This window comes from Ursus arctos, unplaced genomic scaffold (assembly GCF_023065955.2).
Source record: "Ursus arctos isolate Adak ecotype North America unplaced genomic scaffold, UrsArc2.0 scaffold_24, whole genome shotgun sequence".
Taxonomy (NCBI): domain Eukaryota; kingdom Metazoa; phylum Chordata; class Mammalia; order Carnivora; family Ursidae; genus Ursus; species Ursus arctos.
In genome coordinates this window covers 41,420,923-41,434,144 of record NW_026622919.1, presented here as the reverse complement: position 1 = coordinate 41,434,144, position 13,222 = coordinate 41,420,923, and the positions used below count along the sequence as shown (strand labels likewise).

The 13,222-nt window shown below is 34.2% G+C and overlaps 1 protein-coding gene across 2 annotated transcripts in view; it reads right to left on the bottom strand.

The window, feature by feature from the left end:
• TAOK1 (TAO kinase 1) overlaps window positions 1–13,222 on the bottom strand; it is a 150,239-nt gene that overhangs the window by 53,937 nt on the left and 83,080 nt on the right. For both annotated transcript variants that reach the window (XM_044390773.3, XM_026517755.4), the window contains 6 exons: window positions 11,356–11,427; window positions 8,144–8,245; window positions 6,834–6,879; window positions 6,201–6,297; window positions 4,412–4,525; window positions 1,425–1,516 (listed from right to left, as the gene is read on the bottom strand). In XM_044390773.3, the coding sequence (XP_044246708.1) occupies window positions 1,425–1,516; window positions 4,412–4,525; window positions 6,201–6,297; window positions 6,834–6,879; window positions 8,144–8,245; window positions 11,356–11,427 (523 nt within the window). The remainder of the gene's footprint in view (window positions 1–1,424; window positions 1,517–4,411; window positions 4,526–6,200; window positions 6,298–6,833; window positions 6,880–8,143; window positions 8,246–11,355; window positions 11,428–13,222) is intronic.

Below are 13,222 nucleotides of genomic sequence, written 5' to 3'. Positions count from 1 at the left end.
CTGCAAATCTCAAAGGAAGACCAAGTGACCAGAAGAGAATGACATTATGGTAATCTCCAAATCTGTTTGCTGATGCTGTCACACTTTAAAATAAAACAAATAAAATAATATAGAGGTTGAAAGGAATGGTTAATGTAGGAATTAAAATAAAAGCAAAAATATCTAAAGAATATATAACTTTGGAAAAATATTAGACTGTAAGATAGCAAGAAATTGGTTTATAATGGAAATAATAATTTTCATCCACTATATAATAAGCTTTTGATTTTATTTTACCTCAATTTCCCTACCTACTTATTTTACAAAACTGATAAACTCAATTTGAAAATCATTTAACCAAATTACAACATGGATTTTACTTTTTTTTTAAAGATTTTATTTATTTATTTGAGAGAGAGCGTGTGCCTGCGCAAGCAGGAGGAGGAGCAGAGGGAGAAGGACAAGCAGACTCCACACTGAGCTTGGAGCCCGAGGTAGGGCTCGAACCCACAGCCTTGAGATCACGACCTGAGCCAAAATCAAGAGTGGGACGCTCAACCAACTGAGCCACCCAGGTGCCCCTCACATGGATTCTATTTTTAATGTGTTATTTTTGATCTGTGGTCACTTCTAGAATGGTTCAATTAAATATTCCCAATATTTCCCACTTTTAAATAAAGTTTAAAGGAATATTCTTTTTTTTTCTTTTTAAGATTTTATTTGTAAGTAATCTCTACACCCATCATGGGGCTCAAACCTACAACCCCTGGATCAAGAGTTGCATGCTCTACCAACTGAGGCAGCCAGGTACTCCTGGAATATTTTTATAAGAAGAAAAAAAAGAAAGGATATAGGACTGGAGGGGGTAAGCTTGGAGAATCAAGAGCAAGAAGATGGACATCATCTTCAATTATAGTGACAATTCAATTACCTACCTGGCTCACAACTGGGAATGTTAGTAAAGTTATGATGGTCCAATGACTTAAGCATAGTTCCCTTTATGGGCAACAGAATAAAATGTGTGCATAAAATCAAATTGTTAACAATATGGCATGCAGCCTGACATCTAATTCTCAGACCTAATTCAAAGTAATAAGTATCCTAGGTAGAGGTAAGTAATTCATCAATGCCGTAAAGACTTTCTACAGATGGTAAGTCTAGTAATCACAGACATATTTTAGATGTTGAACAAATAGCCATTAAATATTAGACATAAATACCTCAAACTTAATTAATACCACAGTGGAAAATTATTTTAGAGCTAATTTAACACAGCAAATATAATATACCTCACCTTATATATATAAAAATTATAAGATAACCAAAGTGATTTATTGCTCCCTTTAGTAACTGACATAAAAACAAAAAGCTGTGATTTGGTACAGAAAATGAGGTAAAACACTGATCACAACTCACTACATTGTATAATAAAGAACAATGCTTACCTAGTTCAATACATGTTATTCCAAGAGACCATACATCTACTTTGCCATCATACTGTCCTTCATCCATGGCTAAAATTACTTCTGGGGCCATCCTAAAACATAAAATGTCATTTAAGTAAAAGAAATGTATACTATTCTTTAAAAATGTAATGACCATCTATAGAGAGAACACCTGCGTGAATTCTAGACATCATGTCTAGATAAGAATTTTTATAATGAGAAATAAATGCACTACAAGTCATCAGGTAAATATTTACCATTGCATATATACTGTGAGACTCATTCTCACCATCTGTCATGATCATGTAACAGCATCCTAAAAAAAGGATGCCCCAGAGCAGGGCTGCATAGTCTAATATTGTATAACCCTTAGGCTAATGATTCTTTTTTTTTTTTTTTTTAACTCAGTGGAGGTTTTTTGTTATTTTTTTATAGTTTTTGTTGTTGTTGTTGTTGTTGAAGAGAAAGAGAGAGAGTAGGGAAGGAGCAGAGGGGGAGAGAGAGAGAATCCTAAGCAGGCTCCAGGCCCAGCACGGAGCCCAACTTGGGGCTCAATCTCAGGACCCTGAGATCATGAGCTGAACTGAAATCAAAAGTCGGACACTTAACTGACTGAAGCACCCAGGCACTCCCCCTTAGGCTAGTGATTCTTAAATATTTTGGTCTCAGGATCCTACTATGAAAGTCTGAATTACGCTTGAAAGATGGAATTTTTATCATTGGCACTGAATACTGTCAATTGTTTTCCTTGAAGTGACAAGCTCACTCCATTTATTTGAGAAAATATCTGCCACAATAACCAATGCTGAATAACCATACTTTGTCACTCTACCTTTTAAACAGTAACAGTGTTCCATGATAAAAGTGGCTAGAGCAGCTCACAACAAAGACAATTACACAATTATTAACCTTACAGGTGTCTTGGTTATAAAATGGAACATTAATTCATGTCTTCAATTACAGTCTAACATTTTTGATGGTACTTTAATGTATACTTCACTTGTATTTGTTTTTAAGCACAGACACTTAGAACAGTTGCTGATGCTTACGTAGGATTATCACCATATACCCCAGTGTGTGTGAGTGTGAGAGTGTGTGTGTGTAAGCATAAGTATAAAGACATCTAAATTATGTACCTAGCTCCTACATTCCAAATAAACTATATACAAATTAATGAATATGTAAACAAAGTAAATTTTCAATTGTCAATACCAGAGTGGTTCTAAGATTTTTTTTTTAATAGAGGGGGGGGAGGAGGGAGGGGCAGAGGGAGAAGGACAGAGAGAATCTTAAGAAGGCTCCATGCTAGGCGTGGAGCCTGACGTGGGGCTCAATACCTGAGCCGAAATAAAAAAAGTTGGACACTTAACCAACGAAGCCACCCAGGTGCCCCCCAAGGTTCTTTAAGATGTTGAAGTTAAGTTTGGGAAATTACTAATTTAGGCAGAGTTAAACAGTAATTTTATTTTTTATTGCAGAACTTTTCAGGACATTTTAAATATCTAATTTTCATCATTAATTTATATAGGAGAACCATTAAGAAATACTTGTTCACAGAATCCTTTTAACAGAAGGGAAAGGGAGTCTAACTAGAGTACGGTTCTACATACATAAGAAATTTCTGGTCATCTAGAGCAGTGGAAGAGCAGAAATTCTTCAAGTTTTTAAATTTGTTTGCCTCTAATGAAAATTATTTATCCCCTTGCACATTTCTGAGTTACCTAAATTTTATAAACTTAATAGCTGTAAAGGATATAATGTATAGCATATATGTGTGTATATATATATGTATACTATATATGTGATTTAAAGATATTTAAAACACAGAGCTGCACAGTCAGCTCATTTGATTTACTAAAAAAGAACACATTGCTGTATAACCCAATTAGCAAAGCCAGTCTTCACTGTCATATCAGTCAGTCAAATCAGAATCATTTTCTGTCAAAAAAGTCTGACTTCATTTTCAATGCAAATAACATGTTAATGTGTCCCCATGACAACCGTCTCAGTTATGAATTTTACACTAGAAAAAAAGAAGGGGGGAAACAACTGAGGAGAGAGAAAAAGCAAGGAGTAAAAGGAAGGGAAGGGAGGTGACTGAAAAGGCACAAGGCCTTGCCAAGAGTTTGTGTCCTGACTCTTCAATATTTCTGATGGTCACTGTGTATTCTCAAATTGTTCTTCTGGTGTTGCTTTGAGACTTTTACATCCTAGACCAATGCATCATTGTAATATTCAGGATGGGTAAGGAATCCTATTTTTTATCAAGCAGGAGAGGGAGATTTGAAAGGCACGTGGGAAAGAAGATGCAGTGGACCTAAGACACCACTCTCATCATATGGAAGAACACATGGAAGTTGAAGAGCTGGACAATTATTCCCTTCAAACTTGCTGACATTAATACTGCATTATTTATGGATAAAACAGAGGATGCCTAGAATCTGCTTCACAATAATGGCAGGGGCGGGGAGGAGAAAAATGAGTACATACAGCAGGAGTGCCCATGGGATATTGTTATTGGGCTGGGTGACTATTATGTGAGGCTTCACTATACTTTTGTCTACTTTTATGTTTATTTGAAATTCTCCATAATAAAAAATCAAACCAAAAAACTCCAAATCAGCTATCAGTCTTCAGGTACTCTCAGTCTGAAGATACTGATATATAGTAAATATAAACCTAAGGAAAACACACAAATTTCCACTTAGCATTTCTATTTTCTCCTTCCTTGGATTTTCACTGAATTTTTTTACTCTCACACCCAAAATATGATGCAGGTTATAATACAGAAGAAAATGTCAAGGGGACAATGAAAAAATAGGAGATGTAAGGGCAACACTCCTAATCTATATTTGAAACTAACTACGCTTAAAAGTTAAAATGTTCAAAATAGCATTATATTACCAGGAAAAAGACATCTGAGAAAGTATAATCACACATTTCCTATTTTAATCATGAGGATCAACAGCAAATAGGATTATTCTTACCAATATGGCGTTCCCACAAAAGAATTGGCAGGAGATGCCATGGAAGCTGATCCAAAGTCAGCAAGTTTCACCTGGCCTGGTTCTGTCAGAAGGATATTTCCTGCTTTGATATCTCTGGGTTTAAGGAACACAGAAAATTATTTCTCTTTTTGTCATTAGATTGTGTTGAAAATGATACAAATCAAATAAAAAATTTTAAAATAGGGAAGGAGAAATCAAAATAATTAAGTCCTAGGATAATTTCTCAATGAGGAGAATGAGAATTAAGATCCAAAAGTAAAAATTCAGAAGTGATATAAATATACAATGATAATTTTCTTCTCTAAAAGAGAAGACAAAATAGCAGTAAAGACAAAAGACAGAAAACCAAGTAATTAGAGCATAGTCTATATTTGAGGTTCCTGTTTATTGATACAAATAATAGTTTTTAAAATAGAATTTAATTAGCTGACTATTCCTTCATAATTTTAAGATTTCTGAGTATACCACTTAAAGTTAAAAAAGAAAGATCTCATACCCCAAATTTGTTTTTTTTTTAAAGGTTATTCTTATCATTTCCAAACCTTAGCATAGTTCTCCTAACTAAACGTGAAACGAAAACTGAAACACATGGATAATGTAGTATCTAATGATCCAAATTTACTTCCAAGCTTACTTTTTAAAATCAGCAAACATATTATCCATGCAAAATAAGATTATGGGTATTTATATATAATACGACTGTATGTCCAACTGGCACCATAATATACATTTAACCTTTCCAAAAAACAAAACAAAACTAAAAAAAAACAAAAAAGCCAACCAAACAAACAAACAAAAAAAAACCCAACCAAATTTCCAAGCACTTGTCAATTCTAACTAGAGTACTTGTAATGGATATAATATTAAATAAAGCTTTTTCCTTCCATTTGCTTTTTAAATGAGGAGAGATATTTTGAGGTTGGTAAGACCTTAGGTTCTAATTCCAACTCTTCCATTCACTTATTTGTTAGCATGTAGCTTTCTCTTGGATCTTACTATCCTCATCTCAAAAAAAATGGTAAGCCATTTAGCTCACAATGACTCTACTATATAGTTGAATATGTATTGTCTGGTCCACATATATGATTAAAAAAATGCTACTTTCCTTTTAAAATAGTCAAAACCTACATCAATGCTAAAAATGCATTATAAAATAGTTCAACCTTAAGATTACTATCCATTATTAAGGATCATCAAGGATTCATACTCAAAAGAGTATTAAGAGAGTGTTAAGTCCATGTCATGGGATCAATGGACAAATCTGGTATCATCAGTTACCAGAAAGACAAAAGACCTAAGTTTGTTTCTAGTCTAATCTGGCTTTGTAAACTTCAGAAAAATTAGTCACAAACTGGGGCATCACTTGATCTGTAAAATGAAAAAAGTAAGACTACATAATCCCTAATGTCTTTTCCATCTTACAAATTTAAAGATTCTACAATTAAATTCCTACCACAAATCTATAAAGTGCACATATGTCAGAAAGCCCAGCAGCACGTGTAGACAAAGATAAAACTGATCCTAAAAGGAAAATTCTTTAATTTTGAATTAAATCTTTTATCATTACGGGGAAACAAAAAAAACTGATCCTAAAAGGAGATCAAATGTACTGGCATGTTTGTAGGACAACCAAAAAAGTGAGTTTATAAGACTCTGAAATGCTTTTATTTGGCTATAACCAACAAAACTTACAGGATTAATAAGTTCCACAGTTGATAAGTCCAATAAACCATTTGCTGTTATACATGATAATTGTCAAAGTGCTTACCTATGGATCATGGTATGAGAATGTAAGTAGGCTAATCCCTGGAGAGCACCATGTGTAATTGCTGCTATTTCCACTTCCTGTAATGGCTTTTTGTGAACTTAAAATAAGAATTGGAAAATAATTACTATACAGAATATTTTTGCTTAATAAATAAACATATCTAATATTTGAGGCAATTTAAAAAAACTAACATTTAGTGAAAAGATTTGCTCCCCAAAACAAAAAACAAGGCTACTGAACTTTATAACTGGAATTACAGTTGTACCTAGCTGTTATATAGCTCACAGCCAATTTTCCTCTAAGCTAACAACATTTAACAATTAGTTGATTATAAAAACAAAAGTAACAAAAGAGAAGTTCTCCCTTTATTCTCACACGTCTTCATTCTGAACAGAAGGAATAGGTTAAGCTAAATGACAAAGAATGAAAAAAAATGCTTGGTAAGTCATAGTATAAGAAAATTCACCTATTTTATGCTACTACAGGACAGTACATACCATGATGAGAATCTAGAAAAGGTGAAGGTTTTTACTCTTTCTTGGAAAGTTTTTACATTACTTAAGAAAATCATACAGAATTCTCATTATATTTTTGCTAATACATTTTTTCCCTGAATAATTAAAGGAAACCTACCTTCCAGTAAATCTGAAGCAGATCCTAAACAATATTCCATTACCAGCTAAACAGGAAGAAAAATTATAAAAGCACTGAATTAGTAAAAAGGTTCTACGTGAGATAAAATAAATTCACCAAGAAGATCAAGAAGATAGTTTGAAGTAAAATAAAGCTAGTCATCATTTACCTTAAAAACCAAATATTTATATATTTAGCAATTTCTTAAATGACAAAGTTAAGCCAATGATACCTTAATCTTTTATGCTGACACGTAGTTACTTGTACAAAACGTTTATTTCATCTATAGTTACTAACTAAAACTATAAAGGAATACAGTTCCATCATTACAACTGTTAGGAAATGGAAAGCTGTCTTCTGGATCTATTGTACAAAGGTTAGGTTATAGTTTAAATGCTTCCTTAAAGCAAACACAGAGCACCTCCTGTGTGCCAGATATTTTATATATATTAACTAATTTAATCCTCACAACCACCTTATAAGGTAGGCCCTATTATTATCCTCGGGGATCAATTCTGTTAAAATTTACTTTTTTTTTTTTTTTTAAGATTTTATTTACTTATTTGAGAAGAGAGACAGAGGGACAAAGAGGGAGCTAGAGGGAGGAGCAGAGGGAGGCAGAGTGGAGGCAGAAGCAGGTTCCCCACTGAGCAAGGAGCCTGATGTGGGGCTCGATCCCAGGACCCTGGGATCATGACCTGAGCTGAAGGCAGATGCTTAACTGCTGAGCCACCCAGGCACCCTGAAAATTTACTCCTTAAAGATACAGTTATTACGCCTATACCACTGTTGGAATACTACCTTGTCACCTCAATGGTAAAAAGAGAAAATTAATCTCCACTTCTTGGAAGAAAGTGTCTCAATTTTCTACCATTAGTATTATTCAGCCAAGGAATTACAATCAGTTCATATTTCACCAAAATTCACCAAGACTTTACCAAAATCTTTGTGGTTAAACAGATTACCATATATTTACATCAAAAAGATATGCTAACTTTATACTCGAATAATAGGATTATTGTACAATGCTTGATAAGCCATTTGAAAAATGATGACACTAAAAAATGTCAGAGAACATTTTACCACGCACATAAAGGTCAGCCAAATTTTTTTTGCAGTAAACTTGCAAAAGTTCTATTATTCCTTATTGCCAAAGAGTTCTAAGAAAAGCTGCTCTTCCTCTCTCAGTATGAACTAACATTTCAAGGTGTTTTTGCATGGCTTTACAAAACCATTTTGAGACATTCTTGAATTAATTAATTCTAAACCAATACCAACTAAATTATAGCAAGGAGAGGGCAAACACCTACCCATGCTGTGTGCTCACGTAAATAGCAGCCTTTGTATTCTATACTGTTGGGATGTTTTATTCTTTGTAGAAACTTGACTTCCTTAATAATATCCTGCCATTTCTGTGGGGAAGAAAAGGAATAAAGGAAAGAATTATGAACAGTTGCTTTTCCTTAGAAAGTTATATAAGAAAAAAGTAATTACTAGCTTAAGCAGGGTTAATGAGAACATAGAACTTTGCTTTATTTGTAATATTAAAATAGAAAACATAAAAGAAATTATATTTATACAGTTTAAACTCAATTCATAATTTATAAAGTTATTTTATTCAAGGTAGAACAAATTTTAGTTTGATAAAATTTATCATCAATGAGTCTCATTAAAATTTTATAATGACACACCAAGCACGTTGATGAAAACTATATACCATATTTAGTGATTTTTCTACATCAGTTCAAATCCCCCCCTGTTTTTTAGATTTTATTTACTTATTTGAGAGGGGGAGAGAGAGAGAGAGCAAGAGTAGGGGGAGGGAGAAGCAGACTCGTTGTTGAGCAGGGAGCCTGACATGGGGCTCAATCCCAGGATGCTGGGATCATGACCTGAGCCAAAGGCAGATGGTTAACTGACTGAGCCACCCAAGCATCCCCCCTCCTTTTCTTTAAAGATTTTACTCAAAATGGATGAAAGACCTAAACATGAGACACGAATCCATCGAAATCCTAGAACAAACACAGGCAGCAACCTCTCTGACCTTGGCCCCAGCAACTTCTGGCTAGATACGTCTCCAAAAGCAAGGGAAACAAAGGTAAAAATGAACTATTGGGACTTCATAAAGATAAAAAGCTTTTGCACAGCAAAGGAAACAGTCGACAAAACAAAGAGAACCTACAGAATGGGAGAAGATATTTGCAAATGTCTTATCAGATAAAGGGTTCATATCCAAAATCTATAAAGAATTTACCAAACTTAAAACCCAAAGAATAAAAAATCTAATCAAGAAATGGGGAGACGACATGAACAGACATTTCTCCAAAGAAGACATACACATGGCCAACAGACACATGAAAAAATGCTCAACATCACTTGGCATCAGGGAAATACAAATCAAAACCACAATGCGATACCACTTCATACCAGTCAGAATCACTAAAATTAACAAGTCAGGAAACGACAGATGTTGGCAAGGATGGGAAGAAAGGGGAACCCTCCTACACTGTTGGTGGGAAAGCAAGCTGGTGCTACCACTCTGGAAAACAGTATGGAGGTTCCTCAAAGAGTGGAAAGTAGAGCTACCCTATGACCCAGCAATTGCACTACTGGGTATTTACCCCAAAGATACAAATGTAGTGGTCCAAAGGGGCACCTGCATCCCAATGTTTATAGCAGCCATGTCCACAATAGCCAAACTATGGAAAGAGCCCAGATGTCCATCAACAGATGAATGGTTAAAGAAGATGTGGTGTGTGTACGTACGTACGTATACACACACACACACACACACACACACACACACACACACACACGATGGAATATTATGCAGCCATCAAAAGAAATCTTACCATTTGCAATGATGCGGATGGAACTAGAGGATACTATGTTAAGCGAAATAAGTCAATCAGAGAAAGGTAATTATCATATGATCTCACCAATATGTGGAATTTAAGAAACAAAACAGAGTATCACAGGGGAAGAGAGGAAAAAATAAAACAAGACGAAACCAGAGAGGGAGACAAAGCATAAGAAACTCTTAATCACAGGAAACAAACTGAGGGTTGCTGGAGGGGAGGGGGGTGAAGGGATGGGGTAACTGGGTGACAGACATTAAGGAGGGCATGTGATGTAATGAGCACTGGGTTTTATATAAGACTGATGAATCACAGGCCTGTACCTCTGAAACCAAAAATACATTATATGTTAGTTAACTGAATTTAAATAAAAGAATGTTTTAAAAAAATAAAGATCTTCACAAAAATAAGGTTTACCATAAAATAGAAATTCCAAAAAAGTAGGAAACCAAAATCTTTAAAAAGTAAAGACTAACCCAGCAATTCCACCTCTAGCCATGTACCTGAAATTACTGAAAGCAGAGATTCAAAGAAATATTTACATAGCTAGACCACAGCAGCACAATAACCAAGTGGTGGAAGCAACCTAAATGTCCACTGACAAATGGATGGATAAACAAAATGTGATGGTTTACACACACACACACACACACACACACACACTATTCATCCTTAAAAAGGAAATTCTAACACATACCATAATATGGATGAACTCTGAGGACATTATGCTAAGTAAAATAAGCCAGTCACAAAGGTCAAATACTGCATGATTTCACTTACATGAGACACCTAAAGTAGTCAAATTCATAGCAATAGAAATGAGAACGGTGATTTCCGGGGTGGGGGGGATGGAGAGAATGGGGAATTAATTGTTTAACAGAGAATTTCAGTTCTGCAAGATGAAAGGGTTCGGGAGAAGAATGGTGGTGACGACTGCATGACAATGTGAATGTCTTCAATGCCACTCAACTGTACATTTAAAAATGGCTAAGATGGTGAACTCTGTTGTGTGCATTTTACAATTAAAATAGTTAACTTTAAAAATTAAAGCCTAAAGATCCTAGATTTAGAAAGTAGAATACATGTTAAAAAATAAATTTATACAACTAGATAGAATAAATATAATCTGAAGAGAACTAATCAGAATATTAGCAAACTAAAGCAGTATCAATATAGTATCAATAATTTTTTCAAATTATTATACACTGCCTATTTTTCAGACTAGATATAACTGCCTGTTGATTATTAAAGTTTGTTTAAAACAAGCCTTAACAATCTCTAAACCATTAAAAAACAATACACAATATAATTTGTCAAATATATCTGATTCTAATTTACTTTTTAAAAAACTGGTGATTCCTCTACAATACAGATAAAGTAATATATTAAACCAGAGTTTTAAAAAGTAAGCTCACTTCAGCAGCACATATACTAAAAAATTAAAAGCAAGAGGCACAAGTTGGGAGGCCATTAACGTTCTGTTTATGGCTTTAGGTACAACTTTAATGGGTATATTTAGTTTCTGAAAGAAAATTCACTGAGATATACCCTTAATATTTGTATACTTTTCTTTATGTATGAATACTTTTTGAAAGAATTCCCATCTACCCCCATTAAAAACAGCATGTCTAATATGCGACTAAGAATGTATATATTTCACCTACCTCAGTAGACTGCTTTCCACTATAAGACATTTTCTTGATAGCCACCACTTCATTGGTGCGCACATCTCGTGCCTAAAAAAAAAAGCAAGGACCACTGTAAAAATGAACAGATTAAATCTGGGCAATTATTTCTTTGAGAATTACAGCATTTATAAGCTATCATATCAAAAAGGACATCAAAAGTGCTATTAAAGCACATTTAAAAAATAACAATCAATATATAATTAAACTTATCAAATTATCCAGAAGCTCATACATTGGAGAGAAAACTAAAGCAGGTTTATCTTTCAGTGATTTAGTTGAGAGAAAAAATATAGAAATGTTAATAGTTCTATAAACAGAGACAAAACAAGACTAGTATATATAAATAGGTCTTGGTAATAAATTTTGAAATCTCAATGAAATGGACACTTTTCTAGTTAAAATTACTAAAACTGATCCAAAGAAAAAATGTGAGGAAAACAACAGTGGCAGATTGAAAAGAATACCAATTAATTATCTTTAAAACAATCCTAAGTGGAAAATAGTTTTACCAGGGGAACTTTCCAAGATGTAAGTTGTAACAAAAAGTTATCCCATTAATTTTACGAAGGCAGTATAACCCAATAACTAAAACCTCATAAACAGTACAAAATAGACAGTACCAGTTTCATTTGAAAATATAGACAAAAGAATTCTAAATAAAATTTAAAAACCAAATATTACAAAGGGTTTTAAATTTTCACTTGGACAAAATATACTATAATCACAGAAATGCAAAAGATTTTGATAGAAGGAAAACATTTCACCATTTACCACATTTTTACAAAGATTTTATTTATTTATTTAAGAGGGAGAAAGGGGGAGACAGCGAGCGAGCTCACATGCTGAGCAGGGGGAGGGGCAAAGGGAAAGGGAGAAGCAGACTCCCTGGTGAGCGGGAAGCCCAACAGGGTTGGACCCCAGGACCCTGGGATCACAACCTGACCTGAGCTCAAGGCAGATGCTTGGTAGACTGAGCCACCCAGGTGCCCCTCATTTACCATGTTTTTATTAATAGTCAAAGGGGAAAAAATATGTATCAGTGCTCAATAAATGCTGAAAATGCAGAAAGGGCCCAATGTTAATTACACGGAACGTCAAACTCTTAGAAAACCTAAATTAGAAAGGTAATTTCTCAACATGACAAATCATATCTATTGTAAACAACGGTTAATCAGAATTAATACTGCTACAATGATATCATAATTATTTACCACTCTTGTGGAAATTCTGAAAACAAAGTGATAAAAATTTAACAGAAATACGATCATTAACTCTTTGGAAGGGGCACCTGCCTGGCTCAGTTGGTTGAGCAAACAACTCTTGGTTTTGGCTCAGGTCATGATCTCAGGGTTGTGGTATCCAGCCCCGCGTGCACACTCAGCAGGGAGTCTGCTTGGGATTCTCTCTCTCTCTCTCCCTGCTGCTGTCTCTGTCTCTAAAATAAGTAAATAAATCCTCAAAAAAAAAAAAACTCTTTGGAAAAGAAGAGCCAAATTCTTACTATACACACACACACGTGCATGCACCCATGCACACAAGAATAGCTGTAAATACTTAAAATGAGTTAGTAAAAGGGTCAGAACCACCTCAAATCACCTGTGGAAGAAATGATCTTCAGTTTAGACTTGAATGACTTCCCAAAGTTAAAATGTTCTAAAATTAGATTATGGTGATGACTATAAATCATATTTACTAAAAATCATTGAAATGTACAAAGTTGGTGAACTTATGGCATGTAACTCATACCTCAATAAACTTGCTAAAAAAATACATAGTACATACATAAGTTATACCTGTAAAAGTTGCTTTAAAAAAAAACTTTTTTTAGGGCATCTGGGTTAAG